The following is a 26,414-nucleotide window of genomic DNA, read 5'->3' as shown; positions in this document are numbered from 1 at the left end:
CCAATATCTTTTTTTTTTTTTCTTTTTAGTCCATACCTATGGCATATGGAAATTCCCAGGCCAAGGGTTGAATCCAGGCCATAGCTGTGACCTACACCATAGCTGTGGCAACATCAGATCTTAACCTACTGTGCCACAGTGGGAACTCCCAACATCTCTTTTGAAGGGACTAAAACCACGTTATAGAAGACTGGGTTATTTAAGTCATTTAGAGAAATGTCCTACAAGATATTTGAACAGTTTTTAAAATCACAAGTGATGTTTTAAGTACATTTGGGGAATTCACTGTTTAAAATAGTGTATTTCTTAATGTTGATGGAAATGATGATAATCATCTTAGATGGAAAGTATCTTTCTCTGGTTAACCTCTAGAAATAAGTCAGAAGCATTAGATTAATCTGATGAAGTGAATAGAACATGTAGTCTTTAAAAAAAAAAGGTATAGTACATATACTGAGGGTGCGCGGCCCTAAAAAAAAAGAAAGACAAAAAGAACATACCATTATCTTGTATAGAGAAAATCATAAGGAATCCACTAAAAAACTATTAAAACTAATAAAGTTCAGTAAGATTGCAGTATATAAGATCAGTATACCAAAAAATCAATTATATTTCTTGTACACTAGCAATGAAAAATGTGATGGTAAAATTAAGGAAGCAGCTTTATTTATAAAAGCATAACAAAAGAAGCACAAACCTTATACTCTGAAGACCGCAAAACATTATTGAAAAAATTAAAGATGACCTAAATAGATGGAAAGATTTCCCACGTTCATGGATCAGATGGCTTAATTTCGTTAAAAATTTAGTATTACCCAAGTTGACCTGTAGATTCAATCCAGTCTTTACCAAAATCCTAGGTGGATTTTTTTTTTTTTCCAAAAGTGAACAAGCTAGTTCTAAAGTTCATGTGGTAATACAAATGACCCAGAGTAGCTACAATAGTCTTTTTTTAATTCAGTGAATTTTATTATATTTATAGTTGTACAGCCATCATCACAACCTAATTTTAGAACATTTCCATTCCAAACCTCCAGTCCTTCCTCCCCCATAATCTGATCCTTTTGGTAACCATAAATTTTTCAGAGTCTGTGAGTCTTTTTCTGTTCTGCAAATAAGTTCATTTGTGTCTCTTTCTTAGATTCTAATATAAGTGATAGCATATGATATTTGTGTCTCACTGTCTGACTAACTTCACTTAGCATGATACTTTCTAGGTCTATCCATGTTGTTGGAAATGCCATTATTTCATTCTTTTTATGGCTGAGTAATATTCCATTGTGTGTATGTACCATGTCTTCTATATCCACTTCTCTGTCAGTGGACATTTAGGTTGCTTCCATGTCTTGGCTATTGTACCTGCAGTGAACATTGGGGTACATGGCTTTTCAAGTTATGGTTTTCTTTGGATAGATGCCCGGGAGTGGGACTGCTGGATCATATGGTAATTCTGTAAAGTGGTGCAGCCACTATGGAAAACAGTATGGAAATAACTCAAAAAACTAAAAATGGAATTACCATATGATCCTACAACAGTCAAAAAAGAAGAGCAAAGCAGGAGAACTCACGATTCCAATTTCATAACTTACTACAAAAGTAAAGTGTGGTTCTGGCATAAGGAAAGATATATAGAACAATAGAACAGAATTGAGAGTCAAGTAATAAACCCTCACATTTATAATAAATTGATTCTTCATAAGAGTACCAAGACAATTCACTGAGGAAAATGTTTTGTCAACAAATGCTAGGCAGCTGGATATCCACATGTAAAAGAATGAAGTTGAGCCCCTACTTCACACCAGACACAAAAATTAACTGAAAATGGATCAAAAACCTAATTAAAAGAGCTAAAAAGCATAAAACCGTAGAAGAAATATTGGAGTTAATCTTAATGACCAGGGATAAGGCAAAGCTTTCTTAGATAGGACACCAATAGTCAAAGTGAAAAAGGAAAAAAGATAAATTGATCTTTATCAAACTTTAAAACTTTTGTGCTTTAAAGGATACTGTCAAAAAAAGTGAAAAGGTAACACAAAATGGGAGAAAACATTTGCCAGTCATTTATCTGATAAAGGATTTATATTGAAAATATATAAAGAACTCTAAGAAATCTAGAATAGGCAAGTATCTCAGTTTAGAGTTGTACAAAGCATCTGAATAGACATTTTCACAAAAAAGATACCCAAACAGTCAATAAACTCCTGAAAAGTTCCCCAACTCATTAGCCATTGGGAAAATGCAAGTTAAAACCACAGTGAGACACCACTTCACACCTATTAGGCTGGCTATAATCAGAAATACTATAACAAGTGTGGGCAAGAATGTGAAGAAATTGGAACTCTCATATACTGTTGGTGAGACTGTAAAAGAGTATCTGCCTTGGAAAAGAGTCTGGCAGATCCTCAACATGTTAAACTTAGTGTCGCGATTTGACCTAGCACTTCAGGAGAAATGAAAACATACATCTGTATAAAAACCTACAAGGATGTTCATTGCAGCATTATTCATAACAGTTAAAAAGCAGAAGTAACCCAAACATCTAGGCGCTAATGAATGGGTAAACAAAATGGAACATTTTTTGACTGTGTAAAGGAGTAGCATGCTGATATGTGTTGTATCATGGATGAACCTTGAAGATATTACGCTAAGTGAAAGAAGCTAGTCATAAAAGACTACTTATTGTTCATTTATATGAAATATTCGGAGGCAAACCACAATGCAGAAAATGTATTAGTGGTTTCCTAAGGCTGGGGGGCCAGGGGGAATAGAGTTGGAGAAAATGGAAAGTGACTGATAATGTATATCGGATTTGAGGGGATTGTTCATGAAAATATCCTAAAGTTGGTTGTGGGGATGTTCATACAATTCTGAATATCCTAAGAACCATTTAATTATGTGTTAAATGAGTGAATCTTACGGTGTGTAAATTATATCTCAATAAAGCTGTTATTTAAAAGAAGACTAAATACAGACATTAATATTGTTAGATTTTTTTGGCCTTTACTTTAGATTAAACCAATCTAAAGACAACAAATTTGTACTCCTAAACCCCTATTTCTTATGATTAATTGTATAAATTAAACAAAGATGACTACTTGTATAGATTATGATATCTATTTTCTACTTGTCCCCACTTAACTATATTTTAACCGTATTTTCTGACCAATTTTTTAACTTCTGTCTAGTCCTATTTTGTAAGTAATATACAAGAGCATTTGTCATGGCATCTAATATATAAAATGACAGTAAATATTAACTCATCTATCCAATGCTCTTGATGAAACTCATTGAGAGGAAGTTTAGTGTTGATGGAACATACATTATTCTAGGAATCATGAGTATTGTCCTTCCTTTCCTCCTAGTCTTTATGCAGATGCTAATACTTTATCTAAATTAAAAAGTTAGACCACAAATCACTTTTCATCCTCTTAGCTCACATATTTTTCATGTGAATATATTAAATTTAGTTTTTTAGCTAACTGCATCTTATTTTGTTAGAATAATATCTACAGTAGACCAGTAGTCCCAAACCAGTTGATTGTTTACCCTAGTATGATTGATATCATGGTAGTTGTCTTCAGTCATGTTTCTTCTTTTTCATAGTAGACAGGTAAGGAGAGATTTAAACAAAGTTGCCTTCCTATATGTTCAGAAGGACTTGTCCACCAGTTTTTTTTTCTGCCTTGTGTGTAAACATACTTGGTCATTTGGAATATTTCATGTGGGGAAATGAAAATCTCACCACCACAGAAACTGGATCCCCCGTTAGGTTGGCTATGACTCAAATACTGTGGGAGAGTCTAAATGAAATGAAGGGATTATGGATCTCTTGGCTTATGTCAGTATTTGTTTTTATTTTTGACATGTTGATGTGAGTTAATGGGTTCCTTGATTTTCTGAGTGTTAATACCTTTAAAAGAGTTTTGGAGTATATAGTGTCAGGGTTCAACTAGAAGAAGTGTAAACCTGTATGATAATTTTTGGAGTTTTAAGTACTTGCAAATCTAGATTTATGTATTATTGTATAATTTCTTTCATTTCTGCCCTTTCATAAGCATGGTCGTATACACATACTTGCAGCTTCCTTTTACTACAGTGTATCATTTTCCCAGAAGAAGCTAAGGCATGTAACCTTCTATCTTTAAGATCTTCTTTCTCTTGTTTTCATCTTAGACATTGATTTAGATAAGTATGCTCATCTAAAATGATTGACTACTTTGGGGATTTGCTTAAGTTTTTCCATCAAGATTAACGTAGTTCTACAATATAACATATATCTTATATATGCAATAGACATAAGAGACTTGGAGCAAAAAATCAAAGTAACCAATACTTAGAGCAGCCCAGTGGATGACAAGCTAAAATGAGGACTGTCTTCATGACCTTCATTTCCTAACAGATGTGACAGGAGACAGATTTATTTCAGAAAACTTAGTATGTGTGAAATACTTATTTTCAACTGTTTGAAAGATTAAAACTCTGTTACATAGCACCTGTATCATTCTGAAAAAGATTTGAGGGCAACTCCTTTTGCAGGTAGTTAAGTGCAGCTGAAGAGATACATTTTGTTTTTTCCAAGACGTTTTATGTTGTTTTTCATCTTGTACTGACTATAAATTAACAAGCAGCATGAAGAACTCATTATTACAGTGACTTTTAGTTTCTAAGTTTATTATTAATAAAAATCATAGTTTAAAACAACAATCTTGGAGTTCCCGTTGTGGCTGAGTGGTTAACAAATCTGACTAGGAACCATGAGGTTGTGGGTTCGACCCCTGGCCTTGCTCAGTGGTTTAAGGATCCGGCGTTGCTGTGAGCTGTGGTGTAGGTTGCAGACGCGGCTCGGATCCCACATTGCTGTGGCTCTGGCATAGGCCAGTGGCTACAGCTCCAATTCAACCCCTAACTATAGATGAGCTCTCTGAATTTACTTACCCTGTATAACTGCAACTTTCATTCTTATAACAGTGCCTTCAAGAGCAGAAATTTTAAATTTTGAAGAAGTTTAGTTTATTATGGATTGTGCCTTTGCTGTCATGTCTACGTAATGAGTTTTTAAAGTTGAAAGTATCACTGTTTCATTTATATGAGTTCTGTTGAAATGGTTTCTTTTAATTATGATACAAAATATCATGCTCTCTTATTTTGTATCTTGAGTTTTAAGAATTTTTAATTCAAATGTTAACATTGAATTAAAATTATAAAATGTAAACATAAAGAACCATTTAATGTGTGCATTGGTCCCAGACTTATGTTTCAGCATTTGTTTAAATTTTTTAATAGTAAGTTTGGCAATGTCTTTTTTTTTCTTTTTTATTGAAGTATAATTGACTTACAGTATTATATTCATTTCAGGTGTACAACATAATGGTTTGATATTTTTATACGTTACGTAATGATCATCACTATAGGTCTGGTTATCATTTGTCATTATACAAAGTTATAATATTACTGACTATATTCTCTATGCTGTACATTACATCTCTGTGACTTATTTGTTTTATTTCACTTTGGCAATTTCTCTTCGGGTATTTTTTAAATTCAAGGCTTCTCAAAATGTAAGATAACTGTTGCCACAATAAGTCCCACTCTACGTTGTCTAAGTATTATTATCAAAGTGTTAACTCCTCCTACCACTTTATTCACTGGGTGTAGCATAGCAAATAGGTTTCAGGAAATAGAAAGTAGAAAAAAAGAACTCGAGAGTACATGTGCTGTCATAAGCTTCTTTGCTCATAGGATATGAATGGAATTTTTTTTTACTGTTGACCAACAGAAAGGAAATTATAGTTTGATAGCCTGTTCTGATGTGTTAGTTTTGTAAACATTTTCTAATTTTTAAGTTGTGATGAGGAATGATTTCTTTGTTAAAAAGATTTTTAGTGACTTTTTTTTTTTTTAACCAGTATTTCCACATGTAACACCAAAAGGAATTAATGGTATAGACTTTAAAGGGGAGGCGATAACTTTTAAAGCAACTACTGCTGGTATCCTTGCTACACTTTCTCATTGTATTGAACTAATGGTAAAACGTGAGGACAGCTGGCAAAAGAGACTGGATAAGGTAAGATTGTTTTTTTCTTCTTTTAAAAAAATAATCGGATTTTGTTTATATACCGATTGACATTTAAACCAAACTGACTTCTTAGGGGAAAAAAAATCTGTTGGATTGATAGATGTAGCAGGTGGTACTGCTCCTCTGAAACTTGCTAAGCATCTTAAACCCATCTTTTAATGAGATTCATCAGTTACATATTCAATTACAGTATTCATTCTTCATTGGATTTTAACATAAAAGTTTTTGTAATGGTAATATTAATGCTTTGGATTAGAAATGATGAGCCATTTAACGTTACCCAGCTTTATTGTGTGATATATGAAACTCCACTGAAGTTCTATGATGTATTAAAACACCAATTTTTAAAGTTAAACATTAACATATTGCATTCATGGCCATGTATATTTTCCAAGGTCATTGTGATAGCATTTAACACACATTTTGTTGTTTATTGAACACTTGCCTTATGTTCACCTTTGCCCACCTTTGTTTAAACTGCAGCACTGATAATAATATTCAATAATAAAATGAATCCTAAGTTTCAACCGTGAAGTAGAAATTGGCTCAGTGAATTTGGTTGAGTAGGCAAACTTCTGTTTATAATTTAATGTCAGTAAAGTGTTAGAACTAAACCATATCTTAGAAAATATAGTTTTAGTCAAGTGCCATCATTTTATAGAAGATGAGCCCAGACTTGTCCAGAGGTGTTAAGTAGCAGAATTAGAAGAATTTTACTCGACCATCGTCTGTATTTCAGCTCTGGATATTAGGGCAGACATCGGTCAGAATCTTATCATTCATTAGTGAGTCTCATTGCTTGCAATATTTGAAGGTTTTATCAGTGTGAGCAGAACACTAAGGAAAGCAATGTCATCATTGATGTAATGGCAAAATGGCTACAGGATTCAAATAGCACTGTGTGTTTAAGAATGTCCCCATGTTTAAAGAAAAGAGAATTATTCACAATTTTCAGGTGCAGGTGAGAGTAAGCCAGGTTGACAAGCAGTATGTATTCTTTTAAAACAGGCATCAACAATGTCCATTTATGGCACAGACACTTCATTATTATTCTAGAGTCAAACTATTACATCATTAAAGATTTCAATGTGGATCCAATTGAATTTTTAGGAGATTCCCTTTTCACACAAAAAATAATGTATTGAGCAAATGAGACAATCCCTTAAATCCATTAGACTAGTGACTCAAGAGAATCATTCAGCTTATCCAGATCAGCTTATTCAAAATGTTTTGGAAACTTTCTTTTAGCTAATATCTCCCTTCTTCAGTCTTTTTATCCTAAGCTCTCCTTTCTTCAGTCTCTGTATTATTCACTAAAGGATCGTCATCTCCAATCATATGCTGTAACTGTGCTGCCTAAAAAAAAAAAAAAATCATTAAAAAGAAGACATGGCTTCCCCATCGTTTTTGAAATTGCTTACTTGAAAAGGAAGATGAACTTGCAGTTGTCTTCAGTGTTCATAATCTTATCCCTTCTTTTTCTTTATTGGGTAGCAATAAGTATACCAAACTAAAAGATCTATGAAAAAAGCACTTACGTTGCACCATATTTAACCAAATAACACCTATAAATGATGGCAGTATTAATTGAAATCTGCAACCTGCTGTACTTTATAGTCCTCTTACAGGTCTATCTAATGTCAAATCTTATTCACCTTTTCCACTATATTTTTTTCTCAAGTTTGAAATAGGATCCTGGTTACATTTTACAGGAAATATAAGTGTGTATATGCATACACAGTACATACTCGTATATTCAGTGTGTATACACATGTATATACTCCATATAAAGGCTAGGAAGTTCTTAAATAGAGCTTATCAACAAACATGTCTTTTAGGTAATTCATATAATTGGGAAGGAAAGTACAGTGATAACACTACGCTTTAATTGAAATCATTATTTTTTTAAAGAATTTTTATGCTTCTTATGTGCTAGACTCTAAGCTAGAAATGGGGAAACAGTAATGAACAGGAAATCGTCCCTTAAGGAGCTTAAAATCTAATGAGAACAGTTAAATAGGTGATAGGTGATATAATAATAGCTGTTTAATAGCCTTTGTTTAACTTTTTTTTTTTTTGCTTTTTTTAGGGCCACACCCACAGCATGTGGAAATTTCCAGGGTAGGGGGTCAGATCAGATCTACAGCTGCCAGCTTATGCCACTATGCCACAGCCACAGCCCTGTGGGATTCAAGCCACGTCTGTGACCCACACCCCAGCTAACAGCAACACTGGATCCTTAACCCATTGAGAAAGGCCAGGAATTGAAACCATATCCTCATGGATCCTAGTTGGGTTCATAACTGCTGAGCCACAACAGGAACCCCCAGCCTTTGTGTAACTCTTATGTAGATCTCTAATACATGTTTATCTGTGTATACATATATTAAAGGTGTATATAATTTAGATATAAATCTCTATATAATTGATCTCTGATTTTATGTTTAATAGCTCTTTTATAGATTTCTAATGTCAGTTCCTAGAGCTAAGTAATTAAAAATTATTATTCTTCATGGTGATGATTTTTCTTGGTTAACTGTAAAAATAGTTTCTTTTTTTTAAGGAAGTATACTTAATTGTTAGCCATGTCCAGGAAGACCAAAAATTCTAAGGTTAAACAATTTTAGTTCTTAATGATATGGATAAGAGAAAACCTATTTATTGAAAATGTTTGTCGAGTTCCCATCGTGACTTAGTGGAAATGCATCTTACTAGTATCCATGAGGACCAAGGTTCAGTCCCTGGATTCACTCCGTAGGTTAAGGATCTGGCATTGCTGTCAGCTGTGGTGTACATTGCAGACATTGCTCGCATCTGCTGTTGCTGTGGTTGTGATGTAGACCAGCGGCTGTAGCTCCAATTCGACCCCCAGCCTGAAAACCTCCATATGCCATGGGTGTGGCCCTAAAAAAATGACCAAAAAAAGGGGGGGGGGAGAAACTATTTGCTTATATTAATAGATTCACAGGTGTATAATTTCGCATGTTTTTTCACTTGTCTTGAAGTCTTTTTAATATTGTTGCTGTACTGTTCATTTTTACTTTGTTCATTTTTTTAATTAAGGTTGGTGATGTGCACCAATCTCGAGTGTACTGTTTGATGAGTTTTATATACATATATACTCCCGTGTAACCACCACTCAGATCGGTACAGAACTTTTATAAGGTTTCTTCATGCCCCTTCCTAGTCCATACCATTCCACCACCTCAGGAAGTAACCACAGAGGAGTTCCTGTTGGGGCTCAGCGATAATAAACCCAACTAGTATCATGAGGATGTGGGTTTGATCCCTGGCCTTGCTCAGTGGGTTAAGGCTCTGGTGTTGCTGTGAGCTGTGGTGTAGGTTACAGCTGTGGCTCAGATGGTGCATTGCTGTGGCTGTGGCTATGTCTGGCAGCTGCAGCTCCGATTCAGCCCCTACCCTGGAAACTTCCATGTGTCGAAGGGACAGCCCTAAAAAGCAAAAAAAAAAAAAAAAAGAAGTAACCACAGTTCTAACTTATATCATCATATATTAGTTTTGCCTGTTTTTGAACAACCTGTAAATGGAATTATACTAATAAACTCTTGCGTCTGGCTTCCCTAACCCACCAACATTGACTATGAGCTTCATTCATCTTGTAACTTTTAGTGTTAGTTTATTATTTTTTATTATTGTATAATTTAATGTTGTATGACGTTCATTGTATGATAAATTTTCATTGTATGACTTCAATTAGTTTTTTTCTTTTTCCTGCTGATGGATAGTAGAAATACTGATTCATGGGGTATATGCTTAGCTCTAGTAGGCAAACAATTTTCCAAAGTGGTTATATATGGTTATATTCCAAACAGTAGTAAATGAGAATTCCAGATTCCATTTTGTTTTTTAACTTTAGCCATTTTCTCTTGAGTACACAAAAGTCAGGTAATCTTTGGGCTAATGAACTCATTGATTCATTTGTACTAGCTTAATTCAGATAGGTTATTTGGAAGTAGTTAAGTTCTGTGTGAGTTCAGCATGGACTTTAATTTAGCCCTTAAATATTTGAGGTGAGTAAATATAGGCACTAGATTTTTATAAGCTTGTTTGGACTTTGGTATCAGATTTGACTCAGTGCAGCCCGTTGTTGTAAAAACATGTTTGACATTGGTGCCGGGGCCAGCCTTTTTAAGTTGATCTTGGATCTTTTAGCAAACTCCTATCTATAAAAAAGAGTTAAAGTAGAAGTCTAAACTGTTTTTCAGCTCTAAAATAATTTTAACCAACAGTAAAAAAAAAAAAAGTATAAGAAATTTATCTTTCTTTAGAGTATCTTTTAACATTTGTTGATTCTACCAATAATTGAGTTATTTGCTTCCTGACATCCATTACTTTTTTCTCTGTAACAAAATAAATTTAGCTCCTACTGGGGGAAGCAAACACATAAATATATATTGTAGGCATTTCTCTGATGCTAACTTATCTTTTTAATTTTTTTTTTAAAGTGTAGACACTTTGGTGGTCACTTAATCCATTTAATTATATAACCTACCTATCAGGTGATCTTAGTGGTGGTAATTTAAATGGTTGCTTGTATGTGATATATAGCTTGGAGAAAATGTTTTCTTAGGCAGAATAATACTCATTTTTCACAGGAGTGGAGTTATTTTGGGGGCAAATTATAAAATGTTGGTGAAATACAGAGAAAATCCTACTTCACGTGATAAATTTTTTGCTTGCTTTTTTAAAAATTTTAATAGGAAAGTGAGAAGAGAAGAAGAATAGAAGAAGAGTACAAAAATGCCACGGCAGAGCTTAAGAAAAAATCCCACTTTGGAGGACCAGATTATGAGGTATGAAGTTATATTTTTGATCTTAAAGAAACACATAGGACATACATATCACAAAAGTGATTAATTTTTACATAATACCTTTGTAACCTTTGAACATTTTGAGTATTTCATAATGTATATATGCTAAAGGCTTACTCTGAAACAGATTTTTTTTCTTGGCCTACAAAGTGGGTTTAGTATAGGCTTTATAAAGCTCATTACTAGACCTGACCACTTTATAGAACAAGTTTTTGTTTTCCATATGAGGATAATCCTTATTGATAACACCTTCAGACTTTTTTTTTTTTTTTTAATAAAAGCAGCCTATGGAGGAAAAACCTGAGAACTTCACAGCTGAAAGATTTTAGTCTGTTATGTAGACTGTGTTGTAGTTATGTAGCATAAACTATTGTAATTGCCTTGCCTTCACATATGTATTTTTTTAACATGGTTTTGTTTGGTTGGTTTTTGTGTTGGTTTTTTGTTTTGTTTTGTTTTGTTTTGTTTGGTACCACTCCTGCAGCATTTGGAAGTTCCCAGGCTCGGAGTTGAATCAGAGCTACAGCTGCTGGCCTCCACCACACTTCACAGCAATGCTGGATCCGTGACCCACTGAGCAAGGCAAGGGATCGAACCCACATCATCATGGATACTAGTTGGATTCGTTTCCACTGTGCCACAGCAGGAACTCTCTGCCTTGCCTTTATATTCAAAAAATGCTTGAAACCAACTTTCCCCTTTTGATTATTTGTTAAGCAGTTAGTAAAATCTACCTCTTCATATACACACAGGTATATTAAAATTTTATAAGCTGTTTTCCCATGATATTTCTTTAAAGATAAAAATGTCTAAGGAGTTCCCTAGTGGTCTAGTGGTTAAGGATTCAGCATTGTCACTGCTGTGGCTCAGGTTTGTTCCCTGGCCTGGGAGTTTCTACATGCTGTAAGCACAGCCCCCCCCAACCCCAAAAATGTCTAAGACATATGTATATATAGTAATTGTCATTAACACTGTTGATATTCCTGAAATGAACATTTTAAAAATGGAGTGGCGGAGTTCCCGTCGTGGCGCAGTGGTTAACAAATCTGACTAGGAACCATGAGGTTGCGGGTTTGGACCCTGCCCTTGCTTAGTGGGTTAACGATCCGGCGTTGCTGTGAGCTGTGGTGTAGGTTGCAGACATGGCTCGGATCCCGCGTTGCTGTGGCTCTGGCGTAGGCCGGTAGCTACAGCGCCGATTCAACCCCTAGCCTGGGAACCTCCATATGCCGCAGGAGCGGCCCAAGAAATAGCAACAATAACAACAACAACAATAACAACAACAACAAAAGCCAAAAAAAATGGAGTGGCAATCAGTGAGATAGAAGTAGAATGATAAAAAGTTAGGTTATATTTAAGAAAGTAGAAGAAAAAATTTTTGTGATTTTTTTTATTCTAGAAAAAAAGGACTTGCTATTGACAGTATTTTTTATGTTGGAATTGATTCCAGCTATGAAAATTCATAGTATGAGACTTGATTGGTAATATTTTAAAATTACTAAGCTGTCAATTCATTTCTTTTGGTATGTATAAAACATGTAATTAGCTATCATCTGGGATTTTCAAAGTCCACATTACTAAAATGTATGCTGTTAAAATTTTTTTTTTATCCTAAACTAAGCAGATTGCTTTGCTATTTTAGGTTTATTTTGAGGGGAACTATAGGCATTTTTGAAATACCTTATTTTTTCATATTATAAATAATATAGATGTTCATTTAAGGTTATAGAAAATACAAAAAAGTCTTTTTTTAATTTAACAATATGTAGTGCCCATTTATCTTTATCAGCAGGATGCAAGTACAATTTTATATTTATCTCTACTATTGTCAACATGGGTTTTATTTCAGGTAAAGAGAGCAGGGTAGAGGGAGGAGGGTCATTGTGCTAAGCGTATGTGTTTATTGGTTTCAAAAAATTGCTTTATTGGTGTTCCCACTGTGGTGCAACGGTATCTGTGGCATCTTGGGAGTACTGGGACGCAGGATTGATCCCTGGCCTGGCACAGAGGGTTAAGGACCTGGCATTGCCATAGCTGTATCTTAGGTCATAGCTGTGCCTCAGCTGTGATCCCTGACCTGAGAACTCAATATGCCACAGGGCAGTCAAAAAAAAAGAAAAAAAAAATTGCTTTATTAATATGATTCAGACTTTTTTTAAAAATGTTTATTGGTCATTAACACTTTTTAGGATTCACTTGTCCATGCCCCTTGACATTTTTATTGCTAGATTTTGGGGTTTTCTTTGGGAGTTTATTTGAGAAGAGCAGAGAAATTGCAACTTGGGTAATGCACGCAGTAGCAAGTTTTAGGCAGTTTTGTTGAGGGTTTGGGGCAGGCCGTATTTATGGGCAAAGAATGCAAAGACAACAGGAGTCCAGCCAGAGTACAAGTAGTAAATTCATGGCTCGAGGATGGGGAGAGATTCTTGGCAGATGGTCATTGGTCAAGAGGTAAGGTTCAGTATCTATAGATGAAGCATTTACAAGAAATCATTCTCTCATTTCAGGGGGTGCATGCTCTCTGGTTCCATTTTAGATTGAAATCCTTTCATAATTTAAATAATTAGCTGTCTTTTCTGTTTATCTTTTAAATGATCTCTTCTAAGTATATTAATATATCTGAATTTTTTTAAAAACAGAATTATATATTTTATTCCAGTGCCATTTGTTGAATAAACCATCTTTTTTCTACCCATTTGAAAATACCTATCTCTTTCTCTTTTGATGAACAGAAAAGTTAAGGGCTTATTTTTTTCTTACCATCTCCCTGTCAACAAAAAATTAATTAGTTGATTTAAGAAAGAAATGGGAAATTTTAGTTGAGCCAAATTGAGGATTATAACCTGGGAGCAGCATCTCAGAAAGCTCCAAGACTGCTACCCATTAGAAATCAAAGCACAGTTAATGTGAGTTTTTTGCTGTACATCAAATCACATGACGCATTGACAGTTTGCACAGTTCAGTTTTGTATAGGTCATGTGACCCCTTCAAGATCAAGAAGGAAGTTTATCTCATAAGGAGATGTCTTGTTGATGCTAGGGAAGTTGAGAAAGCTTTGGTTGATACATAGTGCATCAGAGGGGAAAGAAGAGGCCAAAGGGCAGAGAAAAATTTTTTATGTTTAAATTTTTCTCGTCTTGCCATAAAATAGGAATTTTATTTCTTAATTTACCACTTTTGATCATTATCTTTTCAGTAGAAAGCATTGTCATTAGTCCCTCAGTGCCAGGGTGGTTGCTTGCCTGCCTCCAGTGCATCATGTCTCTCAATGCTAGGTCCCTAGTAGTCCAGTTCTCTCTTTTGGCAGTGGGAGGGTGGGGGGTGGGGAGGAATTATACTAGAAAGAGTGTTCAGCAAGGACTGTCAGCCATTTCTAGATTGTTTAATAAGACTTTAGCCAATTTTCCCCACATGTACATTATGTATGACCCCCCCCCCCTTTTTGGAGCACTGTATATGTGATCTATTACAGTTTTCAAGTTGTGTTGACATCATTATCTTAGTACAAGCAGGTGACACATAGCTTGAAAGGCAAGCAACTATTACTTTGTAAGTTCCACAAACTGTAATTTAAATTGCTAGTAGGACCAACAACATTATTAGCAAAGATTTAAGCCAAAATCCTCCTGAACCAAACATTTTCCTAGTATTTCCCCCAAACTGGGAAGAGGATTGTTCATTGTGGAAATTCGACCCTACATATATCATAAGATGAGCTAACAAATATCATGGCCAAATGGCCATACCTTTGGAAACCTTATTTTTAAAAAAACCCCCAAAAATAACGTGCTCACATTATAGGTTGAAATCACAGATTTATAGGGGCTGTTTCCAAGGCTACCCATAGGTGATTTTGAGCCCAAGGGAAATGAATTATATATTTTTCTAACCAACCTGAGGAGAGCCATGGTCATAAACTTGTTCCATTAATCCATTGAGTCCTGTTGGGAGCTACCCATTATTCAGCATTCTAATGAAAAGGACTGTTTATGGCCAGTTTTGGAATAAGCAGCATTAATTGGCCAGATAAGCCAATTAACTCACTTAGTGCTGTTGGTGGTGACATTAGCTTGCATGGTGCTAGTTTTTCCCTTTTAAAATAAAATATCCAAGGGGCCATCCAGCTAGAGCCATGGAGAGGAGAAATCCATCAGGGCAACCTAGAGTACTGGACACAGGTAATTGGTCACAAACCCAGCAATTATATTAATTCTTTTTTTGAAACTTGTAAATGATTGAGCCCAAGAAAGAAATACATTTGGTTCATAAGCAAAAGTGTGAGCACTTAGCAGAGTAATCAGTATGCAGGCCTAGTCCCGCATCTTGGGTCATCTGTCTACTTGAGATGTCGTCGTCTTCTCGTGCTAGTCTGGTAGTGCTGGTCTTAGTCAATGTTAGCCTAGGTTTTTGTTTTTTGTTTTTTGGGGTTTTTTTTTGTCTTTTTGCTTTTTCTAGGGCCGCTCCCTCGGCATATGGAGGTTCCCAGGCTAGGGGTCTAATCAGAGCTGTAGCTACCGGCCTACACCAGAGCCACAGCAACGCGGGATCTGAGCTGCGTCTGCAACCTAACACCACAGCTCACGGCAATGCCGGATCCTTAACTCACTGAGCAAGGCCAGGGATCGAACCCTCAGCCTCGTGGTTCCTAGTCGGATTCATTAACCACGACGGGAACTCCAAAGTCAGCCTAGGTTTTAGAGAACTAGTCAACCATTTTATGGCCCAATTTCCTTTAGTTCCAATTAAGAATTTGCAGGCATACATAAACCCGACTGGCATTCCCATAGGTGACTGTCCATCCAGGAGCTCTTTAGCCTTTGAGGCACAATTTCCCATATTTAATTTTGTAGCCTAATTCAGATATGAAATATGATCTGAGTAGTTTTCTGAGGACAGTCTGGTATATTGAATGTAGTTCTCCAAGAAGTTAACCTTGGGTTGGTTTGATTCTTTCACCTGGCTCTATTTCTCCCTGTAACAGCCTCAAGCCACCATGAGTACTTGGAGTGGTAGGTTATCAGCCTCTGTCATGCCTTTGAACAAGCAGTATTCACTTAATGGTTGTAGTGGGTCTCCCTTAATCTTCGGAGCTGAACAATTAAGTCTCTAATTTCACTAGTAAAAGCTTTGTTCTGACCATATATCTTTTTTTTCAATTTAAGCCAAATTTAACAAAAACCTTAGCCACCAACATGTCCCTGGGCCTCTTGCTCAGACCCTCTAAGTCCTGCCTAAGAAATGCACTGTTGCTCCTTGAGATTCCAAATCTTTTTTTTTTTCTTTTTTTTTTCTTTCTTTTTTTCTTTTCTTTTTCTTTTTTAGGGCTACACCCTCAGCATAAGAAAGTTCCCAGGCTTGGGGTCAAACCAGACCTGCAGCTGCCAGCCTATACCACAGCTTGCAGCACTGCCAGATCCTTAACCTTCTGAGCAAGGCTAGGGATCGAACCCAAATCCCCAAGTCCTAAGTGAAACAGCTCAAATAGAATTTTCAGAATCATCACTTAAACAATGAGATCTGGATATTAGGAGAACTCACCAGAACACCTGAGGAGTACTGAGAGGCTGGTGGGGCTCAGTGGGCCCATGTTTGGTACCGAGGGCCAGTTCCTGGTAGACTCCGGGTGTCCTCTGATAGGTATCTCTGATATCCTGCCAGCTAAGCCATGCATGTCAACAAAGAAGTAATCACTCAGTCTGAGAAAGAAAGGTAAAGTTTTATTCAAGCCAAATTAGGGAGAACTCTTCTGCCCACTGAAAGTCAAAGCAGAGTTATGTATATATAAGTTTTTTGAGGCAGAGAACCTTAAAGCAAATGATGTAATATTGACTGTTTACACAATCCAGTTCTACAGGTACAAAGTGGTAAGTCCTAGTGGTAACCCCCTTATAAGATCAAGAAGGAAGCTTACCTTTTAAGGAGTTGTCTCCTTGATGTTAGAAGAATGTTGTATTTTAGGGTTGGGCAGGTATTTTTGCCGATGGGGCAGATATACGATACACCGTACAAGGAAAAGAGGAGGCCAGAGGGCAGAGAAAAAAAATTTTTTTTTTTTTTTTGGTCTTTTTGTCTTCTCTAGGGCCGCATCCACAGCATAGGGAGGTTCCCAGGCTAGGGGTGGAATCGGAGCTACAGCTGCCAGCCTACACCACAGCCACAGCAATGCCAGATCTGAGCCGTGTCTGAGACCTACACCGCAGCTCCCAACACTGGATCCTTAACCCACTGAGCAAGGCCAGGGATCAAACCCACAACCTAATGCTTCCTAGTCAGATTTGTTTCCACTGTGCCACAACAGGAACCCCAGGCAGAGAAAAATTTTTTATGTTTAAATTTTTTCTTGCTGTAACAGGAATTTTATTTCAAATCCCTGTAGTATCAAGTTACATGGTTCTTAAACTAGGGCCTGTTTTTACATTTTTTCCCCTTTCTTTTGAAGTTTTAAATAGTCTGTATTTACTTGTGTCCACACTTCATTTCCATGAATTTTAGACATTTCTTAAGATTTAACTAATGCAAGACACTGTGCTAGGTTTGGGTGACATTGTAAGGAACCAGGCAAAGAAGGATTCTGCCTGAGGACCTTAGCTGAGTATATAATGGGAACATGGAGCAGTTAATAGGCAGTTAGTATAGTGTGCCTATGAAACATTTTTTAACACTGGGAGGATATTGAGTCAGAAATGCCTTCCAGATGAAACAACATCTGAGTTAAAATCTTAGTCATGTGTATATAGTCTAAATGTTTGTTAACCAGGTGAATAGCCTAGAAAGTGTTTGCTTGTAGGAGCTGAGAAGAAAGAAAACATTTGGAGACCAGAAGGAAAAGAGAGCATTTTGCCATAGGGTAAAACACTTATCTGTGAAGGTGGGGCCAGTGGAGGATGGAGAGCGGCAAGACTGGCTTGAGAGGTCTGCAAGAACCAGTATCCTCTGGCAGTGGTTTTTAAGCACTAGAAGTATTCAGATTTACATTTAGAAAAATCATTCTTGCTTCCTGTGGCGAGGAGGGTGGATTGAAGTTGACAGTTGTGACTGACGGGGGCTTGGAGGCTTTTTCAGTATTACAGGTGAGAATTGAAAAATGGCTTGAATTAGGATAGAGCAGTAGAACTATATACAGGGACAAAATCAGATATTTAGAAAGTAGAATTGAAGGATAAGGTGATTGAATGAGGGAAAGAGGAGGAATTCAAGAACAGGTCCAGGTTTCTGCCTTATATTGGTATGGAGGTAGGGGTGGGGAAGGTTTTAGGTTGCATATGAGTTGAAACATTCACTTGAGAATTCCCTCATATATTATTAGCGACAGAGATGGACAGGCTATAAAGTGGGGAATTGTCAGATGATGACTGAAATCATGGAAATGAATTAGTATGCTGTGGGGAACCCTGAGAAGTACTCACATCTAAGGGATGGGCAGAGGAGAAGGAGTCTGCACTAGAACCCAAAGAGGAGTGTTTACTCAGAGATGAACTGAGAAATTAGTATTCCAAGGGGACAGAGGCTTCTATTTCCTAAAATAAGAGATGGGGGACACTAAAATGCTTCCATGCCTGGAGCCCCACAGCACCCTGTTCAGTTTCAGGGACGCCGCATTAGTGGCATGTGAAGGTTCCCTGGCCAGGAATCAAACCCGCACCACAATAGTGACCTGAGCCACAGCAGTGACAATGCTGAATCCTTAACCTGCTGAGCCACCCGGGAACTCCCCAAAGTTGAATTAGGACTGCTGTTCTCAAGTGTTAGACTCCTGAGACTCCGACATGATTGAATGAGTATTGCAATTTTTTAAAGTGTAGATGAAATTGTCATGGTCTGTGCATGCGGGTCTGAAAAAGAATTTCTGGCATAGTGAGGTGAAAAGAAGGAAGAGTTTATTGAGTTAAGAGGCTCCTCCTCTTCCCAGTCAGAGAAGAGGGCTCAGGATATACCTGCTGGCCCACTGATTGTTTGAGGAAAGAGGGGTCTTAAGATAACACTTGCTGATTGGTTGAGGTCCTGTGAGACCGCTGTAAGGTTGGGTGTGAGGAGTGGGCCATATACCTTTCCTGTAGGGCAGGAAGGAGTAGGACAGGTTGTTCAAGGTGGGTGAGGGGACATTACACTAAGATGTGTGGGGTGATGATAAGGGTCTGGAATTCTTGTCTTGGCCAGAGGCTTTGAGTTCTATCTCCTTGAAGAGACCTTTGAAGTCCAACAGAAATTGGGGCTTTTTTTGAAGTGAGTTTTGAGGGATCCTCATAACTCTACGAGAGCTACTGCATTAAGTCAAGATTTCTGATATGCCTGTGCCAAATGGCAGGAGAATTATAGCATAGTTCCAACTCTTGTATGGCCCCAGGTTGTGGCAGGGGAGGGGTGATGTTGCTAGATACTTTTTTTTTTTTTTAATTTTTATTTATTTAATTTTATTTTTTGTCTTTTCTAGGGCCACACTCACAGCATATGGAGATTCTCAGGCTAGGGGTCTAGTTGGAGTTGTAGCTGCCAGCCTACGCCAGAGCCACAGCAACATGGGATCCGAGAGCCGCGTCTGCAACCTACACGTCTGCAATCTACACTACAGCTCATGTCAACGCCGGATCCTTAACCCACTGAGCAAGACCAGGAATCGAACCCGTAACCTCATGGTTCCTAGTTGGATTTGTTAACCACTGAGCCATGGCAGGAACTCCAGTACTTTTAGTGATGACTTGGGATTGTCAGTATAACTGGGAAGATTCCAGACAGAACTGCAATTGTTCATGTCTTATTTTGTATGTTTAAAAATTTAGGGACACTTAAACCCGAGCCTACCTCTTCAGCCTTCAGTTTTACCATAATATGAAGTTGTTGGGGAGAGGGATATTTCCCCCTCTGCCTCTCATGAGTTCTTGTGGCTAGATTAAAAATAAAATTGATACAGGAGAAAAATTTTAATTCTTGTGCATGGGGTTCCCATAGAAATAAGACCCAAGAAGTGGCCAAAGCAGTCAGTCAGCTTTTCATCTAAGAAACAATAAGTTTGTGAGGAATTGATAGGACAAAGAAACTTAGGTTTTGGGTGCCCAATTAGTAAAGAATTGAAATAGAATTGGGGCATGGAATAGTAAATGAAAGAAGTAACAAGGATTGTTGATAGAGACGTCTCGCTTCTCAGACCAAATTCCCTGTCTTTGGCGATAAGGGTGTCCTTCCTCACGAGTCAGGGGAATGCACCTGTCACATGACATTTTTCCTGCTTTCAGGGAGACAAGAGTGTCAGTGTCCCTCTTGAATTGGCTGTTTCTTGAGTAACTTTATTTCAAAATAATCAATACACCATTGAGGCACATCTTGGGGGTAACCTACTCTGGGCCCCAACTAAACTGTTGTTCCACTTAAGAGTCCATTTCAATGTGTTTTATCACGGCATTACACATACATACCTTGCTTGTTTCCATTTTGCTATTCTTTATACTATTATCTTCTGAAATAGCTGAGATTCTACTTGGTTTAGAATCACTTGGAGGCATTATTAAACATGCATATTCCTGGCTCCACCTAAGACCTACCGAAAAGTAATTTCTGCGAATGGGGACCTAGGAATTTTCATTTTAACAAGTTCTCCAGGTGATTGACTGCCACTGCTGAACCGTTCAACAGGCTTTCAAATACCAGCTCAACTTGTCTTTCTCCGTGATATAATTGACTTTGCTTAGGAAGATCCCCCTCAGAAGTCCTCTCTTTACTTCTCATTGGTTATAATCTTCTGCAACTTTATACGCAAAACCCTTCTGCAGTTTTAGTTTCTGTCACCAAGTACTCAACTCTGTCCCTGTAACATGAAAGCAAATATAAACAATACATAAATGAATGACCTTGATTATATTAAAATAAAGCTTTGTTTTAATTTCGTATAATTCCCATGTCATAAAATGTTATTTTTTTCTTATTTCCCAACCATTTAAAAATGGAATTCTGAGAATTCCCGTTGTAGTGCAGCAGAAACGAATCCAACTAGTATCCGTGAGGATGAGGGTTGGATCCCTGTTCTTGCTTTGTGGGTCGGGGATCTGGCATTCCTGTGAGCTGTGGTGTAAGTCACACATGAGGCTTGGATCCCGAGTTGCTGTGGCCATGGTGTAGGCAGGCAGCCGTAGCTCTGGTTTGACCCCTGGCCTGGGAACCTCCATATGCCACAGGTGTGGCCCTAAAAGGCAAAAAAAAAAAAAGAAGAAAAGAAAAGAAAGAAATTCTTAGCGTAAAGTCCATACAGAAAGTAGGCAGCCAACTGAAATTGGCCTGTGGGCCATAGTTCATCAACTCCTCACTCTAAAAGCCTAACATGGTTTTTGTCAATATACAGTCAGTATTTGAGTTCTGAGTGAGTGAATTAGTTGTAACTCTCATGATTTTGCACAGATTTTTTTTGTCTTTATGATATTTATTACCTACCTTGTATATGAAGTGAATCAGAAATGTTGTTTATCAACTCACTTTTCAACTTTACCCAGAGTTAATCCCAAGGTTATCACTGTTTTCTATTTTCTTGAATTAACTGCTTCCCCCCCCCCCATGTGTTTGAATAGGAGGGCCCAAACAGTTTGATTAATGAAGAGGAATTCTTTGATGCTGTTGAAGCTGCTCTTGACAGACAAGACAAAATAGAAGAACAGGTATGTATATTATTAAAAATTATAAAAATCCTTAATATATGTTTTTTCATATGAATAGCATTTGAACTCATGATACTCACAATCTAAAAAGTCTGTCTACGTTGAGTCCAAAGGCAGAAGAATCATTTTAAGTCACTTCCTTCATTGATCAATTTCCAAGCAATTGAAAGAAGCTTAATGATTGTTTAAAGGAAGCACTTGTAATTATCATGAAATTAAATAGAAATATTCTACCTATTCTCCTTGACAACTTTATTATCATTCTGTTAATGTAAACCCTATGTTTGCTCTGATTAAAGCACTCTCTTTGAATTTCTTTTTACTACCAAGTACTATATGAATTTATAAGGAAGATGACCAAGAATTTATTTTTCTTCCATATTAGTACCATTCAGGGTTGTTTTGTTTTGTTTTGTTTTTTTAATGGCGGCACCCGTGGCATATGGCAGTCCCCAGGCCAGGGACTGAATCCAAACTGCAACTGAGACCTGTGCCAGGCAACACTGGATCCTTTAACACACTGCACTGGGCAAGGAATCGAACCTATGCCTCTGCAGTGACCCGAGCTGCTGCAGTTGGAGTCTTAATCCACTGTACCACAGTGGGAATTCCCCAGTTTTTATTAATCCCTTTATTGCTTTCATTACCTTCACCTTCAGTTACTTCCTCACTTTTAACTTTGCTCAGTGCTGTAGCATCATTAAATTCACAGCAGTTATACCCAGTTCCTTCTGTGAAAGTTGAAGGAAAGCATTTCTTAAATCTTTTAACTCTAGTTTGAAGATTAATTTGATCCTTTACCTTAAATCTGCAACATTGTTACTGTGTATTACCACTGGATGGTACTTAAGGATGAATTTTAGCTATTTTCTCAAGACTTTAAGAGTCTTGCAAATAAATCATGTTTATCAATTTTATACTACAAACTCACTTGCATAGAAAAGTTGGCTTGTTCATTCTCTGTCATTGCTAAGACAGTCATGGCTATTTTGCCCATTTACCAGTCTGTTTCTCTGAGGGTAAGTCACTTGCATCAGTGGCTGTTTGCTTTTCATGTTTACTTTTCCTTGATTTTTTCCCCTAAATCAATGATGAAAAGTTCATCACATTAATTTATAAAGCTTATTGCTTAGTTTTTCTACCCAAGAGATGCTATACAGAACTCAATAGAACTTTCAATTCCTTAAATGAGTTCTAATTTTGGATGCCAAAAATATTATCTGAAATAGTAGCATCACTGTATTTCATTTTCTAGGATGTTCTAGGTTTTTTTTTTTTTCTTTCACCGTGTTTTTTTCTTTAAATGTAAGATGTGGCTATCAACCCATTTAATTTCAGTCTATTCCTGATGCTCTGGTAGATAATGCATGAGATCAGTTCCAAAGGTTCAGCTCATTACTCTCACTGCACAGAGTAGCTATTTATTGTACAGAGCTCACAACAACAAAGCCCACTTCCTGGGTATTCTTAGGTGACACATTTTTGAGTTAACATCATTTGCTAAATTACTTGTTGATATAGGAAAAGATATATGCAATAAAGTAGTAAAAGAGAAATGAGATCCTAGCCATTGTGTTCATATAGTTTGAACAGAAATGACCAGTTGTCTTCTCCCCATAGTTAGAAGATGAGCATGCACACAACACAGCACAGTTTCTGGTTCAGTATATTTAGTAAATATTTATTGAATAAGTGAGAAGAAACTAGGTGAGCTGAGGAGAAGGAAAGAGGTTAAGTGGCGGTTTAACAGGAGTGAATTGATGGGATGAAGGCCAGATAATCTTCATGGAAGGGAGACATAAATGTATATGATACGTACTTTGGAACATAACTGAAGCAACCAGTGATCTTGGTTCAAGTAAGTGACACAGCCCTGCAGGGGCCCTGGAATGATTGGAATATTTGTCCAGAGTCTGGATAAGAAAATTATTTGGGGGAGTTCCCATCATGGCTTGGCAGTTAATGAACCCAGCTAACATCTTAGAGGAAGTGGGTTTGATCCCTGGCCTCGCTTAGTGGGTGAAGGATCCAGCATTGCTGTGAGCTGCATGCAGTATAAGCCGAAGACGCGGCTCAGATCTGGTGTTGCTGTGGCTGTGGTGTAGGCCAGCAGCTACAGCTCCGATTCGATCCCTAGACTGGGAACCTCCATATGCTGTGGGTGCAGCCCTTAAAAAAAAAAAAGACAAAAAAAAATTTATTTTGGTATCAGTATTAAGATTGATTCATGGTAAATGATCCCATGCTGATACTAGAGATTCTTACTGGGAACAGAACTCAAAGAACTAATTCTTGGTCTAAAATAGAATCTGTGGAATCCAGAAGATGAAAATTGGGGTGTTCCCTTGTGGTGCAGCTGGTTAAGGATCTGACATCACTGCAGTGGCTTAGGTCACTGCTATGCTGTGGGTTCAGTCCCTGACCCAGGAATTTCCTCATGCAATAGGTGTAGACAAAAAACAAAACAAAACAAAACAAGAAAAGAAAATTGGGATATGTGAAGTGTCAAGATTTGGCAAGACTTAGACCTTCAGAGTAGTTTCATAATTCAAATAAGTACTACTAAAGTGTTCAGTAATTAAATGTTATATCATCTGTCCGTTCTTAAGGTGCAAAATATACTATAAAACCTTCCCATTTAACATTAAATGTTCTCCTAGTCACAGAGTGAAAAGGTCAGGTTACATTGGCCTACCGCCATGCCATCTGGAGATGCCTTTTCTTCTGTGGGGACTCATAGGTTTGTCCAAAAGGTAAGCTAATGTTAGAGTTCACCAAAAGTATGTGCTGTGTTGTTCTTCACTGTTAATAAAACCATCTTGTTGTATAAGTTTTCTTCCTTTTCTTGAATTTAAGAATGAGACTTTTTGATATTACATGTTTTCTTCCATATACATCCTCCAGAACTGTTAGAAGTCTTCTGAACATAATGTTCATTTTTTTTATTCAAGGGGAAAGAAAGGGTGGGGGAATAGGGATTGGCTTGTCAAAAATAGTTGTTAACCAGAAGTGTAGCCAGTGATATTAAATCTCTTTTTTTCTTTGGGATTAAGTAGTAGTATTTTGTATTATTGGAAGCACTGCATTCTTTATAGAAAGATTTTGGAGCATAACACATAATAGGTGCATGAAGTCAGCACTTGCTGCTGAGCTTGTTTCGTATAGTGCTTTGTTCTCTCTTTCTTTATCTTGTGTTTGGAAGTTGGTACTGAATGCTCTGTTGTGCCTTTGTTCTGATTACTTGGTTTTTTCTTTGTCTGTCTCTGGTAGCCCTATAGTCGCTCTTCCTCCATGTCTTCCATTGATCTAGTCAGTGCCTCTGACGATGTTCACAGATTCAGCTCCCAGGTACTGTATGAATGTATAGAGTGGACTTGAGTCTTTCTGTGCTATATTTCAGCCTGCTTTCCCAGTTCCTAGAAATCTTTTGGTTAGGCCACTTGTTTTAGTTTTGAATTTTAAATAGATAAATAGTAACAACAAGCGTTAAAAAGGCCTTCCTTATATCCTAAATAGTTTCTCAATCAGGCCTTGCATGTGCCCTTTATATCCTCTGCTGTGAACAGCTTGAAATTTTGCCGTGTAGGAGTTACTCCTAAAAGATTTCACATTGAATTGAAACAAATAGAAGGTACCTGGTTTTTAAGTATCATGTAATATCTATTCTTCAGACAGGATTCAGCAACTTTTATGGTCATGTTCTATAGGATATGTTACAGCATTAAAACAGTTTCAAGTCTCACTCCTAATCTAATTTAAAATGTCTCATAATATATTCCCCAGGGAAATAACTTTTTAAATAAAATTTCTCATTACCGTTATAATATTGAACAGATTGTGTTTACTTTAGGCAAATTATCTTTGAATATTATAAATGAGTATTCCTGTTCATATGCTAAATCAATGGAAATTGATTTTGAATTGTTTAGTGTCAGCAAGGCTTAGGAATTTAGTACAGAAAGCTGGATGCTTGCAGTCTCTGTCCTTGTAATAAAATCAAAGTATCATTGAAGGAATATTTTTTATTGTCAACGTTAGGTTAAAAATAGGTCCTTTTAAAATCATTGCCATTCAGCTTTGTATTTTTAGGGTGATTGTGTTTTATTGGGTTGCGATACATTATTGTATGTTAAGAACCTGAGCTTTCTAGTCCAAATGACCAGGTTTAAATCTGGTTTCCTGCATGATATTGGACACCTTTTCTAACCCTCTGAGTGTTGCTTCTATCATCAAGATAGAACTCTAATATCACTGGAACCTAACATGTAATAAGTGCTCAATAAGTGAGCTTTTATTATCATTATAATAACATTATTTCTTTAAGCTAATCACAATTATTTATGTTATTTTCCTGTCAGAATATTCCATTAAAAATTTTAAAAAGTCAATCTAGAACAGACATGCAGATAAAATTTACATTAGTATTCAACTGTGTAATAAATAAGAAAATTAAGATTCAAATTTTTTTCCTGACTTTTGTAGCTTTTTTTCCTCCTTGAACATTTTTGAGAAAGATGGATCAATTCTTTATCAGAAATCACCCATAGCCAAATTTGTTACAGTATTTCTTACCTCTTGCTCATTCATTTATGCATGCTTTTTAAATAGTGAATTATAGTCACAGTAAATTAGTGACCATACTAGTTAATACTGGGAGAATTTTGTTTATTCTGCTTACTCCACCTTCCATTAAAATAATAAAGCAGAATTAAGCAGTACTGGTCACCATGTTCCCTTAAAATATAGAAATACACGGGCTATAAGTGAAAGAAAATGTACGGAGCAAGAAAAGAATGTAAGCCACTGATAAGTGCCTAGAAATTAGGACTTTGGAACCCAGATCTGGGCCCAGGCTGTAGAGATATA

At 36.7% G+C, this 26,414-nt stretch overlaps 1 protein-coding gene across 2 annotated transcripts in view; it reads left to right on the top strand.

Annotated features, from left to right (window-relative positions):
- Window positions 1-26,414, top strand: part of CERT1 (ceramide transporter 1) — a 124,127-nt gene that overhangs the window by 72,731 nt on the left and 24,982 nt on the right. The window contains exons 8-12 of one of the 2 annotated variants that reach the window (XM_047778119.1): window positions 5,907-6,064; window positions 10,798-10,890; window positions 21,462-21,548; window positions 24,209-24,301; window positions 24,819-24,896. In XM_047778119.1, coding sequence (XP_047634075.1) covers window positions 5,907-6,064; window positions 10,798-10,890; window positions 21,462-21,548; window positions 24,209-24,301; window positions 24,819-24,896 — 509 coding nt within the window. The remainder of the gene's footprint in view (window positions 1-5,906; window positions 6,065-10,797; window positions 10,891-21,461; window positions 21,549-24,208; window positions 24,302-24,818; window positions 24,897-26,414) is intronic. The other variant, XM_047778118.1, reaches the window with a different exon arrangement.

This window comes from Phacochoerus africanus, chromosome 4 (genome assembly GCF_016906955.1).
Source record: "Phacochoerus africanus isolate WHEZ1 chromosome 4, ROS_Pafr_v1, whole genome shotgun sequence".
NCBI classification, from domain to species: domain Eukaryota; kingdom Metazoa; phylum Chordata; class Mammalia; order Artiodactyla; family Suidae; genus Phacochoerus; species Phacochoerus africanus.
Note: the sequence above shows the minus strand (reverse complement) of the source record. Positions and strands in the feature narration are given on the sequence as shown.